Source organism: Bombina bombina, chromosome 1 (genome assembly GCF_027579735.1).
Source record: "Bombina bombina isolate aBomBom1 chromosome 1, aBomBom1.pri, whole genome shotgun sequence".
Taxonomy (NCBI): domain Eukaryota; kingdom Metazoa; phylum Chordata; class Amphibia; order Anura; family Bombinatoridae; genus Bombina; species Bombina bombina.
This window is the reverse complement of record NC_069499.1, coordinates 1023286687-1023309470: the sequence shown is the minus strand read 5'-3', so window position 1 is coordinate 1023309470 and position 22784 is coordinate 1023286687. Positions and strand designations below refer to the sequence as shown.

At 40.6% G+C, this 22784-nt stretch overlaps 1 protein-coding gene across 2 annotated transcripts in view; it reads right to left on the bottom strand.

Annotated features, from left to right (window-relative positions):
• CTNNBL1 (catenin beta like 1) overlaps window positions 1-22784 on the bottom strand; it is a 206207-nt gene that overhangs the window by 144731 nt on the left and 38692 nt on the right. For both annotated transcript variants that reach the window (XM_053717895.1, XM_053717965.1), the window contains exons 3-6: window positions 11750-11856; window positions 9864-10003; window positions 9590-9687; window positions 9157-9250 (exon numbers count right to left, since the gene is read on the bottom strand). In XM_053717895.1, the coding sequence (XP_053573870.1) occupies window positions 9157-9250; window positions 9590-9687; window positions 9864-10003; window positions 11750-11856 (439 nt within the window). The remainder of the gene's footprint in view (window positions 1-9156; window positions 9251-9589; window positions 9688-9863; window positions 10004-11749; window positions 11857-22784) is intronic.

Below are 22784 nucleotides of genomic sequence, written 5' to 3'. Positions count from 1 at the left end.
ACGGTAAGAAAATTTAAAAATAGTCTGTTCACTAAGGGGTTAAAGTCTTAAAGGGATATGAAACCCACATTTTTTCTTTCATGATTTAGAAAGAGCATACAATTTTAAACAACTTTACAATTTACTTCAATTATCTAATTTGCGTCATTCTCTTCATATCATTTGTTGAAAAGCATAGGAGCCTCGTGTGATTGGCTCCCCACGTGCATTGCTATTTCTTAAACAAAAGATATCTAAAGTATGAAGATTGTGATATTGAGCAACCGGAATCCCAGTTGAAGATACAAATGGTGTCTGACCACTGTATACCATTCACATTACCTTGGCATCAAAATCCCATATGCACCCCAGGTATGTAGCACATAGTATACACTTAAGGATGTATAAATCATCAGTTTCACTAGCGACCGACCATGCTCTGATCTTGTTATAAGCTTGCTTTGTTTACCATGAATATGAGTCACCCGCGCAATCCAGTTACTTGGTACTATTCCCCAGTGATTCTCGGACACAATATCAGTCGCGCACACAGAATCACTTTCAGGTTCCTTAGGTGGAATGTGTGTGATGTTATACCACACTACAACCTCCTATAAACCTTCAGGGTATAGTGGACATGTTTTCCGTACGGGTGCACTCCAGGTATGTAACACAGAAAGAGCTTAGATCAAGAGCCTGAAGTCAGGGAGAGTTCAGTCCGCCCGGGTGTATAGTGCCCAGTCTGTAAATACACTGGGCCTCACATACCAAGAGCGTTTTATTCCTGTCTTCCCCCCTTGATCCAACTTCAGTATGTGGTCTATCAAGATTAAAGTAGGGTGCCCTGTGTTTTGCCAATATAAAACCTTGAACATGGGCAGAATAGCATATACACTAAATGTGTGGTATTACATGAGATTGAATGGCGGATCGTATACACTTTGTTAGTGTGTGGAAGGTGGAACGTTTTAGTAGCGATGAGCCCATTGCAGGTAGTGCATCGTAGGCACCTTATAGCTTCCTTTTATATTTTGTTTAGATGTCTTAGAATAACTAATTTTTGGATCGGTCTTGACCAATTGATCTTTTAAATTGGTCCCTTTTTTGTATCCTACCATCAGGTTGAGGTTCTGTGTGAATCCCAGTCTTGGGTCAGAGGTTATTAAGGGCCAATGTTGTTTCACAATCTTGCCAGCATTAGATGTATTAGAATAGAACGTGGTTACAAACATTAATCTGTTCTCCTCATTTTTGTTATGGCTCGTCTCCTTATTGATCAAATCTTCCTCTGTCAAATTCTGTATATCTTGAATGGTGGTATTAAATACTTCCTCTTTATAGCCCCTCTGTTGGAACTTCTGTTGTGTCCCAGCTAGCTGGGAGACCCCTGTATCCCTATCAGAGTTGTTACGTATAGTACGTATCATCTGGGATTTTACAATTCCCCTGAGTAATGAGTGAGGGTGGCAGCTGTCAGCCCTAAGTATGGAATTCCTATCCGTAGGCTTGCTACATAGTTTCGTTCCCAATTTTTCACCTGAGGTAATGATGTTTAAGTCAAGGAAGTGTATTAGGTGCGTCTCTGGTGTCATTTGAAACCTGACAGTTGTGTCAGTCGAGTTTATGTTGTCAAACCAATTCCTAAGTGTGTCTTCCCTGTCCTCCAGATGAGGAAGACATAGTCAATGTACATCCAGTAGAAGGTAATAGCTGTGTCACTTATGTCCCACAAGTAGTTGTTCTCAAAATGGGATATAAATATATTCGCGTAGGCAGGGGCCATGTTCGACCCCATGGCTGTGCCTGCTACTTGGAATAGTCTTGTTCGAACCGAAAATAGTACTCACTCAGGCAGAATTCTATCAAGGAGAGTAGGTACCACACGTCATGTGGTATTATGGTGTAGAGGTTATTAACATCTGATTAGATCATTCGTATCCAGTATAAATGAACGTCTTCCCTAACCACTGGTTGTAATAGGACGTCAACATACTTTGCCACTGGCTGTAATAATGATTGAACTGCTGACACAATCGGGGGCCCTGGTGGGTGGGTGGGTAAGGGTTTTGGGGATTATATATTACACACACATATAACCTTTAAATTATGCACAATTAAATTAAAGGGACAAAACCCAAATTTTTTCTTTTTGTGATTCAGATAGAGCATGAAATTTTAAGCACCTTTCTAATTTACTCCTATTATCATTTTTTCTTCATTATCTTGCTATCTTTATTTGAAAAAGAAGGCATCTAAGCTTTTTTTGGTTCAGAACTCTGGATAGCACTTTTTTCAGCAAGGACAACCCAGGTTGTTCATCAAAAAACATAATTCATTTCTTTCATATTAGCAAGAGTCCATGAGCTAGTGACGTATGGGATATACATTCCTACCTGGAGGGGCAAAGTTTCCCAAACCTTAAAATGCCTATAAAATACACCCCTCACCACACCCACAATTCAGTTTAACGAATAGCCAAGAAGTGGGGTGATAAAAAAGGAGCGAAAGCATAAAAAAAATAAGGAATTGGAATAATTGTGCTTTATACAAAAAAATCATAACCACCACAAAAAGGGTGGGCCTCATGGACTCTTGCTAATATGAAAGAAATGAATTTATCAGGTAAGTTCTTACATAAATTATGTTTTCTTTCATGTAATTAGCAAGAGTCCATGAGCTAGTGACGTATGGGATAGCAGATACCCAAGATGTGGAACTCCACGCAAGAGTCACTAGAGAGGGAGGGATAAAATAAAGATAGCCAATTCCGCTGAAAAAATAATCCACAACCCAAATCAAAAGTTTTAATCTTATAATGAAAAAAACTGAAATTATAAGCAGAAGAATAAAAAAAACGGCTGCCTGAAGTACTTTTCTACCAAAAACTGCTTCAGAACAAGAAAAAAACATCAAAATGGTAGAATTTAGTAAAAGTATGCAAAGAAGACCAAGTTGCTGCTTTGCAAATCTGATCAACAGAAGCTTCATTCCTAAAAGCCCAGGAAGTAGAAACTGACCTAGTAGAATAAGCATAATGAATCAAAGACTTCAACCAAGACGCCAAAGAAATGGCAGAAGCCTTCTAACCTTTCCTAGAACCAGAAAAGATAACAAATAGACTAGAAGTCTTCCTGAAATCTTTAGTTGCTTCAACATAATATTTCAAAGCTCTAACTACATCCAAAGAATGTAAAGATCTCTCCAGAGAATTCTTAGGATTAGGACACAATGAAGGGACAACAATTATTCTACTAATATTGTTAGAATTCACAACTTTAGGTAAAAATTTAAATGAAGTCCACAACACCGCCTTATCCTGATGAAAAATCAGAAAAGGAGATTCACAAGAAAGAGCAGATAATTCAGAAACTCTTCTAGCAGAAGAGATGGCCAAAAGGAACAAAACTTTCCAGGAAAGTAATTTAATATCTAGAGAATACATAGGTTCAAACGGAGGAGCCTGTAAAGTCCTCAGAACTAAATTGAGACTCCAAGGAGGAGAAATTGACTTAATGACAGGCTTGATACGAACCAAAGCCTGTACAAAACAATGAAGATCAGGATGATTAGCAATCTTTCTGTGAAAAAGAACCGAAAGAGCAGAGATTTGTCCTTTCAAGGAACTTGCAGACAAACCCTTATCCAAACCATCTTGAAGAAATTGTAAAATTCTAGAAATTCTAAAGGAATGCCAAGAGAATTTATGTGAAGAACACCAAGAAATGTAAGTCTTCCAAACTCGGTAATAGATATTTCTAGACACAGATTTACGAGCTTGTAACATAGTATTAATCACTGAGTCAGAGAAACCTCTATGACTAAGTATTAAGCGTTCAATCTCCATACTTTAATGATTTGAGATCCTGATGGAAAAATGGGCCTTGAGACAGAAGGTCTGGCCTTAACGGAAGTGTCCAAGGTTGGCAACTTGCCATCCGAACGAGATCTGCATACCAAAACCTGTGTGGCCATGCTGGAGCCACCAGCAGTACAAACGAACGCTCCATTAGGATTTTGGAAATCACTCTTGGAAGAAGAACTAGAGGCGGAAAGATATAAGCAGGTTGATAATTCCAAGGAAGTGACAACGCGTCCACCGCTTCCGCTTGAGGATCCCTGGATCTGGACGGATACCTGGGAAGTTTCTTGTTTAGATGAGAGGCCATTAGATCTATTTCTGGAAGCCCCCAGATTTGTACAATCTGAAGAAATACCTCTGGGTGAAGAGACTATTCGTTCGGATGTAACGTCTGGCGACTGAGATAATCCGCTTCCCAATTGTCAATACCTGGGATGTGAACCGCAGAAATAAGACAGGAGCTGGATTCCGCCCATACAAGTATCCGAGATACTTCTTTCATAGCCTGAGGACTGTGATTCCCCCCTTGATGATTGACATATGCCACAGTTGTGACATTGTCTGTCTGAAAACAAATAAACGATTCTCTCTTTAGAAGAGGCCAGAACTGAAGAGCTCTGAAAATTGCACGGAGTTCCAAAATATTGATTGGTAATCTCGCCTCCTGAGATTCCCAAACCCCCTGCGCTGTCAGAGATCCCCATACAGCTCCCCAACCTAAAAGATTTGCATCTGTTGAGATCACAGTCCAGGTTGGACGAACAAAAGAGGCCCCTTGAACTAAACGATGGTGATCCAATCCCCAAGTCAGAGAAGAACGAACATTGGGATTTAAAGATATTAATTGTGATATCTTTGTATAATCCCTGCACCATTGATTCAGCATACAGAGCTGGAGAGGTCTCATGTGAAAACGAGCAAATTGCGTCCGATGCAGCAGTCATGAGACCTAAAATTTCCATGCATAAAGCTACCGAAGGGAAAGATTGAAACTGAAGGTTTCGACAAGCTGAAACCAATTTCAGACGACTCTTTTCTGTAAGAGACAAAGTCATGGACACTGAATCTATTTGGAAACCTAAAAAGGTTACCCTTGTCTGAGGAATCAAGGAACTCTTTGGTAAATTGATCCTCCAACCATGTCTTTGAAGAAACAACACAAGTTGATTCGTGTGAGATTCTGCAGAATGTAAAGACTGAGCAAGTACCAAGATATAGTCCAAATAAGGAAATACCGCAATACCCTGCTCCCTGATTACAGAGAGAAGGGCACCGAGAACCTTTGAAAAGATCCTTGGGGCTGTAGCTAGACCAAAAGGAAGAGCAACAAACTGGTAATGCTTGTCTAGAAAAGAGAATCTCAGGAACTGATAGTGATCCGGATGAACTGGAATATGAAGATATGCATCCTGTAAGTCTATTGTTGACATATAATGCCCTTGCTGAACAAAAGGCAGAATAGTCCTTATACTCACCATCTTGAATATTGGTATCCTTACATAACGATTCAATATTTTTAGATCCAGAACTGGTCTGAAAGAATTCTCTTTTTTTGGAACAATGAACAGATTTGAATAAAACCCCAGGCCCCGTTCCAGAACTGGAACTGGCATAATTACCCCAGCTGACTCCAGATCTGAAACACATTTCAGAAATGCTTGAGCCTTCACTGGGTTTTACTGGAATGCGAGAAAGAAAAAATCTTCTCACAGGCGGTCTTACCTTGAAGCCTATTCTGTACCCTTGTGAAACAATGATCTGAATCCAAAGACTTTGAATCGAATTGATTCAAACATCTTTGAAAAATCGTAACCTGCCCCCTACCAGCTGAGCTGGAATGAGGGCCGCACCTTCATGCGGATTTGGGAGTTGGTTTTGACTTTCTAAAAGGCTTGGATTTATTCCAGACTGGAGAAGGTTTCCAAACGGAAACTGTTCCTTTAGAGGAAGGGTCAGGCTTTTGTTCCTTATTATGACGAAAGGAACGAAAACGATTAGCAGCCCTATAAAGCTCTTCTAGCTAAAATAGCTAAAGACATATACCTGACATCAATTCTAATGATATCGAAAATGGCATCACACAAAGTTATTAGCATGTTGAAGAAGTTTAATAATGCTATAAACATTATGGTCTGATACTTGTTGCGCTAAAGCCTCCAACCAGAAAGTTGAAGCTGCAGCAACATCAGCCAAAGAAATAGCAGGTCTAAGAAGATTACCTGAACATAAATAAGCCTTCCTTAGAAAGGATTCAAGCTTTCTATCTAAAGGATCTTTAAACGAAATACTATCTGCCGTAGGAATAGTAGTACGTTTAGCAAGAGTAGAAATAGCCCCATCAACTTTGGGGATTTTATCCCAAAACTCTAATCTGTCAGATGGCAAAGGGTACAATTTCTTAAACCTTGGAGAAGGAGTAAATGAAGTACCCAGACTATTCCATTCCCTAGAAATTACTTCTGAAATAGCATCAGGAACTGGAAAAACTTCTGGAATAACCACAGGAGGTTTAAAGACTGCATTTAAACGCTTAGTAGTTTTAATATCAAGAGGACTAGACTCCTCCATATCTAAAGCAATCAACACTTCCTTAAGTAAAGAACGAATAAACTCCATCTTAAATAAATATGAAGATTTATCAGTGTCAATATCTGAGGTAGAATCTTCTGAATCAGATAGATCCACATCAGAAATAGATAAGTCAGAATTATGGCGGTCATTTAAAAATTCATCTGAAATATATGAAGTTTTAAAAGACCTCTTACGTTTAGCAGAAGGAGGAATAACAGACAGAGCCTTCCGAATAGATTTAGAAACAAATTCTTTAACATTAACAGGAACATCCTGAACATTAGATTTTGAAGGAACAACAACAGGTAATGGATTATTACTAATGGAAATACTATCTGCGTTTGAAAGCTTATCATGACAAGTATCACAAACAACAGCCGGAGGAACAGTTACCAAAAGTTTACAACAAATGCACTTAGCTTTGAAAGAACCGACATCAGGCAGCGTCTTTCCAGAAGTAGATTCTGATCCAGGGTCAGGTAATGACATCTTGCAATATGTAAAAGAAAAAACACCATATAAAGCAAAATTATCAAATTCCTTAAATGGCAGTTTCAGGATGGGAAAAAAATGCAAAATGAAACAAGCTTCCAGAAAACCAGAAGCAACTGAATAGTGAGACTGAAATAGTGTGAAAAAAACTGGCGCCAGGAATGACGCCCCTATTTTTGGCGCCAAGTATAACGCCCACACATTTTGGCGCCAAGAATGACGCCCATATATTTTGGCGCCAAAAAAACGTCCGCAATACACATACGTCAAAAATTACGCAATTACGTAAAAACTTCCGGCGCCAACTATGACGCCGGAAATGACGAAATTTTTGCGCCAAAAAAAGTCTTGCGCCAAAAATGACGCAATAAATAGAAGCATTTTCTGCACCCGCGAGCCTAACAGCCCTCAATTTTTGAAAAAAAGTCAATTGAAAATTGAAAATTTAAGGTAAGAAAAATGAAATTTATATGCATTTTCTGAAAAAATGAAACTGACAGTCTGAATGAAGGAATACTGATTATCCTGAATCATGGCAAATATAAGTTTAAACACATATATTTAGAACTTTACATATAAAGTGCCCAACCATAGCTTTGAGTGTCATAAATAGAAATAAGACTTACTAACCCTAAGACACTCATCTACATAAAGTAGATAGCCAAACCAGTACTGAAACGAGAATCAGTAGAGGTAATGGTATATAAGAGTATATCGTCGATCTGAAAAGGGAGGTAGGAGAAGAAATCTCTATGACCGATAACAGAGAACCTATGAAATAGATCCCCTAGAGGAAGACCATTGTATTCAAATAGGCAATACTCTCTCACATCCCTCTGCAATTCACTGCACTCTGAGAGGAAAACCGGGCTTCAGCCTGCTGCGAAGTGCATATCAACGAAGAATCAAGCACAAACTTACTTCACCACCTCCATGGGAGGCAAAGTGTGTAAAACTGAATTGTGGGTGTGGTGAGGGGGTGTATTTATAGGCATTTTAAGGTTTGGGAAACTTTGCCCCTTCTGGTAGGAATGTATATCCCATACGTCACTAGCTCATGGACTCTTGGAAATTACATGAAAGAAATGGGCCGGCATCTAAACTTACAATCTTGCATTTCAAATAAAGATACCAAGAGAATGAAGAAAAAAATTATAATAGGAGTAAATTAGAAAGGTGATTAAAATTTCATGCTCTATCTGAATCACGAAAGAAAAAATTTGGGTTCAGTGTCCCTTTAAAAGAATTGTTAATTTCTATGTTACAAAGTATGAAACTTTACTTAAAGAGATAGTCTAGTCAAAATTAAACTGTCATGATTCAGATAGGACATGCGCTTTTAAACAACTTTCCAATTCACTTTTATCATCAAATTTGCTTTGTTCTTTTGGAATTCTCTGTTGAAAGCTAAACCTTGGTAGGCTCATATGCTAATTTCTAAGCCCTTGAAGGCTGCCTCTTGTCTCATTTTATTTTATTAGCTTTTCACAGCTAGACGGTGCTAGTTCATGTGTGTCATAGATAATATTGTGTTCAGTCCTGTGGAGTTATTTATGAGTCAGCACTGATTGGCTAAATGCAAATCTGTCAGAAGAACTGAGATAAGGGGGCATTCTGCAGAGGCTTAGATACAAGGTAATCACAGAGGTAAAAAGTGTATTAACATAACAGTGTTGGTTTTGCAAAACTGGGGAATGGGTAATGAAGGGATTATAAATATATTTAAAGGGACAGTCAACACCAGAATTTTGGTTGTTTTAAAAGATAGATAATCCCTTAATTACCCATTCCCCAGTTTTGCATAACCAACACAGTTATGATAATACACGTTTTACCTCTGTAATAACCTTGTATCTAAGCCTCTGCAGACTGCCCCCTTATTTCAGTTCTTTTGACAGACTTGCATTTTAGCCAATCAGTGCTCACTCCTCGGTAAATTCACGTGCATGAGCTCAATGTTATCTATAAGAAACACATGAACGCCCTCTAGTGGTGAAAAACTGTCAATGCATTTAGATTAGAGGCAGCCTTCAAGGTCTAAGAAATTAGCATATGAACCTCCTAGGTTTAGTTTTCAACTAAGAATATCAAGAGAACAAAGCAAAATTGGTGATAAAAGTAAATTGGAAAGTTGTTTAAAATTACATGCCCTATTTAAATAATGAAAGTTTTTTTTGGACTCGACTGTTCCTTTTAAAACAAACATTTTCAAGTAGACTATCTCTTTAATACAAAAATATTATAGCTATACATACCTAGAGTGTTGTGCACACCATCTGATTCTTCTTTCACTGACTCATCAAGACGCTCTAAATTTTGTACCAAAAGCGCAACAACCTGTCCCTCTACCTGGGGAGATTATAGGTTTGAAAGAGAATGGGAAAATAGAAAAAAGGGGACAGCGTTACATTAGACGTGTAAAGAAAGAAAACTACACCTGTGCTTCACATAAAGGCCCGATGATCAAAAAAACTTGTCAGGGAGAGAAATAGCACAACATTTTGGGGGGCTTTTATTAAGCATTATATTGTAAAGTATGTTTCTCTACTTCACATCCAGATCCCTGCATAGCCAGATAAACAGCTCTCAAAATAAAATGTACCCTTCTAAAATTCTTTAAGGGACCTCACAGCCAAAGCAGAGAGTTCTAGATCATCGGGCCCTAAGAGAGGGCTTTGTTTTACTCACCAGCGCATCTATAAGAACCTGTGCTCCCTCCTCACTCTCATGGAGTGTGTCTATATCTGTGAGTTCCTGCAACAGATCAACCACAGCAATACACACATGTGACACGCTAAGGAAAATAAACAAAGAGGGAACCTATTTGAATAATCTGAGCTGTCCCAAGGATCTTATGCGTTTGTTGCAGTTAACTATCATTACATTGTTATCCCAACAAATAACCATTAATACATAGTATGAAGCACTCCTCACACAACACACACAGCGTGTAGTAGGATATCAGTGTTCTCATGTCCTAGGAGGCCCAGCAAGGACTGCACAGCATTAAGCTCTACAAGCAAGTGGTAGAGGTCAGGGATGGTGGCAATCACGTGCATCTCCTGGATAATGTCATTTAGGTCAAGTTCTGATTCCATAAACCTAGAGCAGAAGAGAGAGGGGTAAGTATAGGAAAAAGCTATGGAGGGAGGGGGGAATACAGTGGAGGGCAAGATAAAGTGCTGTGATGGAGACGCATAATAAGTTAGTGCTGTTAAAAGGGATACAAAAAACTGTTTTCTTTGTGATTCAGACAGAGCATACAATTTTATAGAACGTCGAATTAGACTTCTATTATAGGTTATTTCGTTCTCATGGTATTCTTTGTTGAAGATATACGTATGTAGGTAGCTTGCACGTATCTGGAGCACTACAATGCAGCAAACACTGCTGCCATCTAGAGCACTTCCAAATGTATAACAATTTATTATAAAGTATTCTTGCAAAGCAGCTGCCACATTGTGCTCTATGCTACTAACCCTATCTAACTACCTTAAAACAAAAGTTAGTAAGCAAAGTAAAACTAATACAATTGTATGTTCTATCTGAACCATGAAAGAAAAAAAATATACAATGTTGCTTTAGTGTCAAGAAACCCTGTCATAGTAAAATAAAATGCGTTTTAATTATGCACAGAAAAAAAACATTACAAAATGCTTGACTTATATTACCCCCTTTTCTGTAAATGTAGGTTTTCCAATTCAGAGAATCGGAAGTGCACACTGCAAACTTTACAAATGTAACCTTGCCACATATCTGTCTTTAAAAGGCCTTAGTAGAGGTGACAACATAAGCTTACTGCAAGCCTTGTCTGCTCAGTAACAAGTCCACATTGGCACCTCAAAAAAAAAGTGGAGAATAGAATTTGGCCACACAAAAACAACTGCAGCAAACAAGGTGTTAATCTATTTCAGAAATTGTTCACAATTATTATGTAAATTTATAGCAACACTTGTAATTACAGGATGTTAGATTACGAGTGGAGCGCTATTTAACCCTCCTGCTCGAGCTCGTATTATGAGTTGAAAGTAAACTTCTCTTGCACTGGCGCTAACCCAAGGAGTGCAAAAAGCCGAAGTTAGAATATCGTGTGTGTGTTCACGTTTTCCCCATATAAGTCAATGGAACAAAAAAAAAGTTGAAAAAACCCTAACACCATACTCGCAAACAAACACGATCACATATTCTCAAGTACGTAAACCTGACATGAAAATACGAATATTTCACATAGAAATATCTATTTATCAATACTTAGAACATATTCTGCTATGTGCAGAATATTGAAATGTGAAATATTTACAACAACTATAACACACCTTATTAAGTATGAATGTTACATAAATATATTTTTAAAAGTTTTCATCTACCTAACTGCAAAGGGCTCCAATGCACATATATTTATATATATCTATATATGTATACATATACATACATATTTAGACATGTATATGTAGGCAACACCTGAGACATCATATCTTTATGCATTTATAACTTGTGTGCAATATTTTCTTTGAATGATTTTATTAGATGGTGTTATTATGAATGTAACTTTACTTTAATGTATTTTTTATATGTTTTGTGCAATTATTTTGTTTCGCAAAAAAAGTTAACCAGAGCTCTGAGGACGCTGTAATCATTCAAGCGTAAATCCTGATTGTGCTCAATCGATCTTGTTTACTTTCAACTTGTAATACCAGTCATAATCTGGCTCAAAGTGTCGTATGCCTCTTTAATAGTGGAGGAAGGATAGGGTGCTATCTACAGTTCAGGAATTATATGAACAATATGGTAGAGTACAGGATAAAAAAAAACATTTTAAACAATGCTCTTCATGCTTTTCTTGCTCACTTTTCTGGGTTATCGGGGAATTTGATGCGCAGCTCCTGATTCTTATAGGACCTCTTCTCAAAGGCAAGGATCATCCTCTTCACTGCACCCTCATCCAGAGGCTCCACCTGCACCACAAATGCATTTGGTAAATTGTGCATACACCCATAACATTCTACACTTATTAAATACCTCCTCGCACTAATGCTCGCATGTGATGGTGGCAACACCATATAAAAAAGTGTTAAACACCTACATGAGTCACACACTTCTGGAATTCACTACAGGGAGAAAAACTTACATACCAAAAAGGTATACAATATGCAAGGTAACAGCCAAACATAGAAAACAATGACATTATTTTGGTAATAGATACAAGATTAAATTTACGGACACTTTCTCCTACAGTAAAGACAATACAACACTGATGGTGGGTGACTGATTACATTTATGTGATAATTGAATTTTAAAAAATATTTTTTAAAGTATGGCATTCAAGTCTTATATTACAATATATTTTTTTTAATTAAATTGGTCCATACAAATTAACTAGCAAATCAACACAGATGGGATAAACTTTAAAGGGCCAAGATCATAATAAAAAAAATGACATGCTCTATTAGATTAAGAGTATTGACTCTGATCTACTGAGTATTAAGCTCCCACAAAGGGGTTAAACACACAGTAGATGTTCTGCCGGATCCTGAGCGGAACCAGCCGCACTACTCAGATGTGCAACTAGAGCTGCTGATTGGATCAGTACCGGGTTTAGTTCCAGACCAGCAGTGTACCAGAACATCTCCTGTGTGTTACATACACAATAGATCAGGTCAATAGTCAGAAAATGACTTGCTCTAACGGATTAGAGAATGCAAAAAAACCCTGTAATCTATCAGTGTTATATTTTGTTGCAAACACTGCTGCAACAAAGTGTTGTGTTTATAAATATAAGAACAAAGCAAACCCAAAACTTGGTAATGCAATTATAAGGAACTTTCCAAATGAATTCTAGCTGAATCATAAAAGTTTAATTTTACTATCCCTTTAAGTAACAATTATGTTTCAACTTATGTTTTCCAAGTTGAAACATTTGTTTTCAAATGTGCAGAATGTTACCACCAACGTGAAGACAGTAAACATAGGATATTAATTAGACTTCTTATGAAAATCACTTGTTATGTTTCTTATTCTCATTTTTCTGTTGTGTTTATTTCATAAGCAAGGTCACCCACTTATTTATATGGAGCTATTATTATTATTATCGGTTATTTGTAGAGCACCAACATATTCCGCAGCGCTATAAACATAAGCATTATACAAGATATCATTTATAGGGATGAAATGGATAGAGGACTCTGCCGAGAGTCCCACTGTTTTAGTCGGATCTTATTAAAGTGATCTACAAACAGCTGGGCTCATAGGCTTACATGCTAAGGAATTCAAGGGGATAGCAATGGAGTTAGGAAGGTTAGTGTAGGTTGTATGCATCCCTAAATAGTAAAGTCTTTAGGTAACGCTTGAAGCTTTCAAAACTAGGGGAGAGTCTTGTGGAGGGTGGCAGAGAGTTCCACAAGATGGGAGCTAGTCTGGAGAAGTCTTATAAATGGGAATGTGAGGAGGTAACAAGAGAGGAGGAGAGAAGGAGAGGAGGAGATCGTGAGCAGAGCGAAGGGGACGGAAGGGAGAGTATCTGGAGACAAGGTCTGAGATGAAGGGGGGAGCAGTGCAGTTGAGGGCTTTGTATGCAGCGTAGGAATTTTGTGTTTAATCATGGAGGGAAGAGGAAGTCAGTGAAGAGATTGGCAGAAAGGTGCAGCAGATGAAGAAGGACGTGTAAGGAAGACGAGCCTCGCAGGGGCATTCATTATGGATTGTAAAAGGAGCTAGGCGACAGCTAGGGAGACCCGAGAGGATGGAGTTGCATTAGTCGAGGTGGGAAAGGATGAGAGAGTGGATTAAAATCTTAGTTGTGTCTTGTGTAAGGAATGTCTAATTTTAGAGGTGTTTAAAGGTGGAAGCGGCATGCTTTAGCCAAGGACTGAATGTGAGGAGTGAAAGATTTGAGTCAAGTGTGACCCCAAGACATCAGCATGTGGGGTAGGGGTAATGATGGAGTTATCAACAGTTATAGAGAAATGGGGTGTGGAGATTTTGGAAGAAGGGGGAAAATAAAGAGCTCAGTTTTGCAGAGATTTAGCTCAAAGGGACATAAAACAAGTTGGGATAGAGACAAAAACATAAATTATGCTTACCTTATCATTTCCTTTTCTTCTGATAGAGAGAGTCCATAGCTACATTCATTACTTTTGGGAAATAAGAACCTGGCCACCAGGAGGTTGCAAAGACAACCCAGCCAAAGGCTTAAATACTCCTCCCACTCCCCTCATTCCCCAGTCATTTTGCCAAGGAACAGTAGAAGAAATATCAGGGTGAAAGGTGCCAGAAGAATATAAGGACGCCCCACATAAGATTACGGGTGGGGAGCTGTGGACTCTTTCCATCAGAAGAAAAGGAAATTATCAGGTAAGCATAATTTATGTTTTTCTTCTTAAATGGAAAGAGTCCACAGCTGCATTCATTACTTTTGGGAAAACAATACCCAAGCTATAGAGGACACTGAATGCCAAGACGGGAGGGTACAATAGGCGGCCCATATTGAGGGCGCCAGGCCTGAACCTCTACCAAATTAAAAAAAAAAATGCTTTGTCCGAAGCAGAGAAAACTTTAAGAGGAAAAGCCCCAATGACACTGACTCACAGTTAGTCCAGAAGCCAAACTAGAGACCGCAAACAGACTCGACTGAGCCAACAGTCCTCCAGGAGACACTGTCGCCCAACCGAAAGGCCCCCTAATACAAAAAAGAACACCTCCACGACTGAGCCCAGCTCACAGAGACCCAAAGGGGCCCAAACAGGGAAAAGAGACCACGCCTATACCAAGCAAAACCCGGGATAAGACCGGGCACATAGACAGAACAGATGTCTCTCCAAAATCCTGCAAGCACGGAATGCAACTGAAGAGTCCAAGTCCTCCCAGTGTCTGACCATAGAATACCAAAGCATTCGACCATGAAAAAGTGTGTAATACACCCAGGTGAAAAAAAACCAAAGTTTGAGAGTCCATAATAGGACGACACAGACGGTACTTGCGAGGAAGAAGAAGCAGTCAAGCAGGTACAGACCACAAAAGCAGCCCCCAGACAAAGGGCACGCTCCAGGCAACCTAAGTCGCCAGACCTACACACAGGTCCCTAAAAAGGGGAAGCAAAACCTTAAATCGAGGCCCCCCGAGAAGAAGTATACCCTCAGAACCCAAAGGAAGAGTAAACCCTCTTCTGAAATCAATGGAGCAAGTTGAAAGGTAAATTGATACTCTAGCAGACTAAGCTAACAGGGTAGACTCAACAAAGGTCACACATCCAGAGGAGACTGCGACCTGAACGCAGCTCCTTAGACCGCTCGGCCATCCTGACCTGCAGACCCACACCCAGCTGGACCAACCCAGCCTCAGGGATCCAAGACAGGGGAACAAAAGAATCCCGAAACAGATACAGGAACGAGCGTTGGGATAGCACAGCCATCCCCACCGAGTACAAGTACAACCCGACTCTGAAAACAGACAACAAGGCCATAGACCTAAGGATCTATCAAATAAAGGCCCAACAAGTCTGCTTGCAGCAAGACCCCAGAGGGAACCAATCCCACCTTATCGCCTCCAATCCAGGAGAAGCCCCAAGCAAGGACTCTATCTCCATAGGGAGGAGAATATCCCCTAAAGAAAAGGGATGATGCCGGAAGGACAACAACTGTCCTCAAGGGCCGAAGTCACCGGCTAATGGGAATAGAAATTCCCAACACAGATGTCCTAGAAAAGGATCCCCCCCTACAAGTAGCTTGCCAAGGGGAGGCACAGCCAACCCAGTCACCTGCAGAGCAGGGAATCCACTGGAACACTGGCAAACTGATCAGGGGAATGCAACCCTAAGGCGCAACAGAAATTGGGCTCAAGCCACATGGCTAACCACCAGATGAAATGGGCTACTCTGTGGCAAAGAGTCAAAAATACTCTGAAAACCTTGCCAACCATGACCAGGTTAGGTAGATGGAGCAAGGACATAGCCCAAGTTCTCAATACAGTGGAACACCCCGACCAGCCCTGAGATCCAAGATTCCAAAACCACCCAAGACTGGGTCAGGAAAAAGGCCAAGCGAAGCTTCAGCAACCTTAAGTCTCAGGGAGAAAAACAGGTCTGGGCACCAAATAGTTCAGGCAAACCTTACCCTAGAACTAAACACCCCAACTGGCCAAAAAGCCAGACACAAGGGTATGGATGCATATCCAGATAGCGAGAAGAACTCGAAAGCCCCAACCAAAAGGAAGGAACCACCCCTAGCTAAAGTCCAATGCTCCAAGGAGCAAGGCTAGAAGTCGTATGAAGATACTTCTCAGAGCCTCAGGACAACTAAGGGATACCTCAAGGTAAAAAAAAAAAAAAAAGAGTAAAAGCTGCATCTAGATACACTACAAGGTGTCAAGAGCTGCAACTGGTTTCAAACTGCAACTCTTCCACATGCTAGACAGCTATCCTGTACAAGCTGTTGGATCAAGCCCAAAAACAACAATCCAGAGGCCTAAAAATGAAGGCCAAACCGCTCAATTGCGGTAAGGGGCATTAAGCCCTCCAAACCTCCACCACATGGGGTGAAAAGTTCTGATGAAATCAGATGTCAGATAGAGTGACACAGCGGAAAACTCCCCTGCCCGGCCATCTAAGAATGAAGGCTATAAGGACTGAAACAATCCTTCCCACCTCACGGACCCACAGGTCCTCTCGAATGCTTAGTTGAACATGAAAAACAATGACACTCGCCGCTTCTACCAAACTAGCCGAGTAGAACAGCGCCATGTGTCTGAACAGCCGCAAGACCGAACGAACCCGACAGGACCAGCCTGCACCTAGGGTTCTAACCAGCAAGCTGCATAAATTCTCCCTCATAGTGGAAAAAACTGAACACAGACATTTTTAACATAGGACTAACATGTCCAAAACCATTCCGAAGAATAAAGAGCATCAATCCCAGAAGGTTCCCGAAGGAAACAAAAACAAATAAAAGACATCCCATCGGAAATAAATAAAATATAAGGCAACCCGTAGGTTAACGCCCAAAAAGACAAAGGCCTACCCGCAGGACCAGTCAAACGGAGCTCCATCTTTCAAAACTGGGAAAGATCACAAACAAATGACAATCAGGAGATTACTTCATCCCCACATGTCTAATGAGGTGCACCATTCGAATTATCAGACTGAAAATCCCTGTATCTGGTAACGATAGGGTCATTCAATAACTGAAAAACATGTCTGAGCAATACACGAAGGCACGCAATCCTGTAACGAAAGGCACAACACTCAGGGACAGTTACACCCGCGGGGAACTGTAGAGGCTCCCCAAGTCAGAAGGCCCGGGACAATAGGGCACAAGCAGTCCCTTGATTCCCCGAGCCCGAAGAACCAGGCGCTCTGAAATGGAATACGGAACAAAACTGGTTGACATCATTAACGAGGTAATCCGGATTCGTCACCGGACACAGAATCTGAAATCAAAATAGTCTCAGCATCATAATCCTCCATAACTAAATCTGAAATTAGGACAGTCTGAGCATCAGAATCCTCCTTAACTGGATAGAGGATATATAAATATGGACTAAAGTAGTAAAAACAAAAAACGGCACCTGACACCCCCAATGGCTGGGGCACTCACCACCTCCTATGACCAGACCCCTGCGGACTAAAAAATTTCCTTCGCCACACGGTCGGGAATGCGGAAATGGAAAACGGAATGTAATTACGCCCGAACACAAGGTGAACCGTACAGTCCAAAAAAAGCGCGCCCAACCAAAAGGCTGCGTCACTTCTAAAGGCCTCAATGTCCCAAACCACAAGCCCATAAACATCACACATAAGCAGGTTGAATCACATAAACATTGATTATAAACCCCCCTGTTCAATAACCCCCCTCAGGAGATATTAACCCTCGATTCCAAGATACTACAAGAGACTCCCTGAGACCCTTATAAGTTAGACCCGCAAAGTGGAAGTCTCTCGGGAAAACATTCACATTACAGTACATTGATGAATAAAGTAAAATGAAACGATCGTACCAGAATCTACGCCGTGGAACAAGAACATGTCCTTTCAAGTGTGACAGATAGTAGCATTGCCTCCGCCATGGACTTGAGAGAAGAAAGCAGGCAGCGGAGGGAAGTTCGACAACGCTGAATGCTTGAGGAGCTGTTAATCTGAGTCGGGATGGTTTCGCAGAAAGACTCTCCCTGCATCTACGGACTCTAACTTTCATCCAAGCCCTCACTGAGAGACTGACAGGACTACTTAAAACTCCTGTCCCATGCCGAAGAGTACTACCCTCCATAAGAGACAAAAAAAATTAAAATTCTGACACTTCTCTGCCAACCTCCTGGGACGAAAGGCAAAGAATGACTGGGGGATGAGGGGAGTGGGAGGAGTATTTAAGCCTTTGGCTGGGTTGTCTTTGCCTCCTCCTGGTGGCCAGGTTCTTATTTCCCAAAAGTAATGAATGCAGCTGTGGACTCTTTCCATTTAAGAAGAAAATATAATATGTACTTTAATTTCTTTACCTGCAAATTTATACTGCACTGCCTTTTTTTTAGTTTATGAATTGTGAAGCTTTAACTCCCCCCACAAATTTCATTCTATGGTGTATCTAGATCTATTGTTGTTTTGGTAGAATGCAAAAGTGCATAGGGATTATCTGCTGAAGCATGCCTATAAACTGTGAACTCAGTTGAAATACAATGCCTGTGCCTAAACACGGATGGTGGGGGTGGAGTTGGCTGCTCCAGGCAGCTTATCTATGTAATTAATTTTGCTTATTTTTTTTAATTTTAAAATACTTGCCAGCAATTTTTAAACATTTTTTTATGCAAACTATATTTAATTAGCCCTTTTAGGATATGCACAGAACAAAACCAGTTGTATGTCCCTTCAAGGTGAGAGGACATACAAGATGAGATATGAAAAAGACAGTTAGTGACGCAGGTTAACAAGGAAGGCTATAGGTCTGGTGCAGAGAGGTAGATTTGGGTGTCATCGGCATACAAATTATATTGAAACCTGTGAGACTTTATTAAGGAACCTAATTATGACGTGTAGATTTAGAAGTGAATGTGACTGAGGACAGATCCTTGCGGTACCCCAACAGAAAGTGATAACGGGCAGAGGATGCCCCAGAGAAGGCTACACTAAAGGTACAGTTAGACAGATAGCTAAATCACTAATGGCAAGACAGGCAAGAATAGAGGAAGTAATTGAACCTTGTATAAATCTTCTTAAGCCCCTGCACAATGGTTGAGAGTAAGTATACACTTATTATGTAATACATCAAACAAATATGCATCACATTTTTAAAAAACAAACGAACAAAAAAAAAAAAAAAAAAAAACACTTTTTGATGAACTAAAAGCAGATCTACCACATGATTATTATGGGATGTAGTAATTTCCTGTTTTACTTGCATTAGGTTTACAAAAATGCATGAATATGGTTGTCATAGGTATAATTTGCTTTAACATAGTTGCCTCAATTTAAAAATGAGTTTCGACGACATTGACAAAATTTAAAAAATAAATTAGATACTATGTGCATAAAATCTGGGTACCCCTGTGCTAAATGGTATAGAAGCTATAGGGTCACTTTACTCAAAAAATTTCCTAATTTGTTCCCAATGATCCACTTTACCTGCTGGGGTGTATTAAAAGGACAGTTTACTCAAAAATGTTCCCCCTCTAATTTGTTCCCAATAATCCACTTTCCCTGCTGGAGTGTATTCAATTGTTTACAAGTATTTCCATTACCCTTGTATTGGCATTTGAAATAGTTGATTTAGCCTGTGGTATCCCCACATATTCTGAAAGTTTTCGGCCTAAAGGCCAAGCTGTGTTAACACAGCCAGTAGAAGAAATTACACTCTCAGTGGGCTATAGAAGAGATAAGGTAATAAAAACAGAATTTATGCTTACCTGATAAATTACTTTCTCCAACGGTGTGTCCGGTCCACGGCGTCATCCATAACTTGTGGGAATATTCTCTTCCCCAACAGGAAATGGCAAAGAGCACAGCAAAAGCTGCCCATATAGCCCCTCCTCAGGCTCCGCCCCCCAGTCATTCGACCGACGGTTAGGAGAAAAAAAGGAGAAACTATAGGGTGCCGTGGTGACTGTAGTGTATAGAGAAAGAAAATTATCAAACCTGATTAAAAAACCAGGGCGGGCCGTGGACCGGACACACCGTTGGAGAAATTAATTTATCAGGTAAACATAAATTCTGTTTTCTCCAACATTGGTGTGTCCGGTCCACGGCGTCATCCTTACTTGTGGGAACCAATACCAAAGCTTTAGGACACGGATGAAGGGAGGGAGCAAATCAGGTTACCTAAACAGAAAGCACCACGGCTTGCAAAACCTCTCCCCCAAAAATAGCCTCCGAAGAAGCATAAGTATCGAATTTGTAAAATTTGGCAAAAGTGTGCAGAGAAGACCAAGTCGCTGCCTTACATATCTGATCAACAGAAGCCTCATTCTTGAAGGCCCATGTGGAAGCCACAGCCCTAGTAGAGTGAGCTGTGATTCGTTCAGGAGGCTGCCGTCCGGCAGTTTCATAAGCCAATCGGATGATGCTTTTCAGCCACAAAGAAAGAGCGGTAGCAGTAGCTTTTTGTCCTCTCCTCTTACCAGAGTAAACAACAAACAAAGATGAAGTTTGTCTGAAATCCTTTGTTGCGTCTAAATAGAACTTTAAGGCATGGACCACATCTAAATTGTGTAACAAACGTTCCTTCTTTGAAACTGGATTCGGACACAGAAGGAACAACTATTTCCTGGTTAATATTCTTGTTGGAAACTACTTTTGGAAGAAAACCAGGTTTGGTGCGCAAAACGACCTTATCTGAATGGAACACCAAATAGGGTGGATCACACTGCAAAGCAGATAATTCAGAAACTCTTCTAGCAGAAGAAATAGCAACCAAAAACAGAACTTTCCAAGATAGTAACTTGATATCTATGGAATGTAAAGGTTCAAACGGAACCCCTTGAAGAACTGAAAGAACTAAATTTAAACTCCAAGGAGGAGTCATGGGTCTGTAAACAGGCTTGATTCTGACCAAAGCCTGTACAAAAGCTTGTACATCTGGCACATCTGCCAGGCGTTTGTGTAACAAAACAGATAAAGCAGAAATCTGTCCTTTTAGAGAACTCGCTGACAACCCTTTATCCAAACCCTCTTGGAGAAAGGAAAGAATCTTAGGAATTTTAATTTTACTCCAGGAGAATCCCTTGGATTCACACCAACAGATATATTTTTTCCATATTTTATGGTAAATCTTTCTAGTCACAGGCTTTCTGGCTTGGACCAAAGTATCTATCACTGAATTTGAAAACCCACGCTTGGATAAAATCAAGCGTTCAATTTCCAAGCAGTGAGCTGCAGAGAAACTAGATTTGGATGTTCGAATGGACCTTGAACTAGAAGATCCTGTCTCAAAGGTAGCTTCCATGGTGGAGCCGATGACATATTCACCAGGTCTGCATACCAAGTCCTGCGTGGCCACACAGGAGCTATCAGAATCACTGAGGCCTTCTCCTGTTTGATCCTGGCTACGAGCCTGGGAAGGAGAGGAAACGGTGGAAACGCATAAGCTAGGTTGAACGACCAAGGCGCCACTAATGCATCCACTAGAGTCGCCTTGGGATCCCTGGATCTGGACCCGTAGCAAGGAACTTTGAAGTTTTGACGAGACGCCATCAGATCCATGTCTGAAATGCCCCATAATTGAGTTAACTGGGCAAAGACCTCCGGGTGGAGTTCCCACTCCCCCGGATGAAAAGTCTGGCGACTCAAATAATTTGCCTCCCAGTTGTCTACTCCTGGGATGTGAATTGCAGATAGATGGCAGGAGTGATCCTCCGCCCATTTGATAATCTTGGATACCTCTCTCATCGCCAAGGAACTCTTTGTTCCTCCCTGATGGTTGATGTAAGCTACAGTCGTCATGTCCGACTGGAATCTTATGAATCCGGCCTTCGCTAGTTGAGGCCAAGCACGGAGCGCATTGAATATCGCTCTCAGTTCCAGGATGTTTATCGGGAGAAGAGACTCTTCCCGAGACCAAAGGCCCTGAGCTTTCAGGGAGTCCCAGACCGCGCCCCAGCCTAATAGACTGGCGTCGGTCGTGACAATGACCCACTCTGGTCTGCGGAAACTCATTCCCTGAGACAGGTGATCCTGAGTCAACCACCAACGGAGTGAGTCTCTGGTTACCTGATCTACTTGAATCTGGGGAGACAAGTCTGCATAGACCCCATTCCACTGATTGAGCATGCACAGTTGTAATGGTCTTAGATGAATTCGAGCAAAAGGAACTATGTCCATTGCTGCAACCATCAATCCTACTACTTCCATGCACTGAGCTATGGAAGGCTGCAGAATAGAGTGAAGAACTTGACAAGCGTTTAGAAGCTTTGCCTTTCTGACCTCTGTCAGGAAGATTTTCATTTCTAAAGAATCTATTACTGTTCCCAAAAAGGGAACTCTTGTTGACGGAGACAGGGAACTCTTTTCTACGTTCACCTTCCACCCGTGAGATCTGAGAAAGGCTAGAACAATGTCTGTACGAGCCTTTGCTTTTGAAAGAGACGACGCTTGAATTAGAATGTCGTCTAGATAAGGTGCCACTGCAATGCCCCTCGGTCTTAGAACCGCTAGAAGGGACCCTAGCACCTTTGTGAAGATTCTGGGAGCAGTGGCTAAACCGAACGGAAGAGCCACGAACTGGTAATGTTTGTCCAGAAAGGCGAACCTTAGGAACTGATGATGATCTTTGTGGATAGGAATATGTAGGTACACATCCTTTAAATCCACGGTAGTCATATATAGACCCTCCTGGATTGTAGGTAAAATTGTTCGAATGGTTTCCATTTTGAACGATGGAACTTTGAGGAATTTGTTTAGAATTCTTAAATC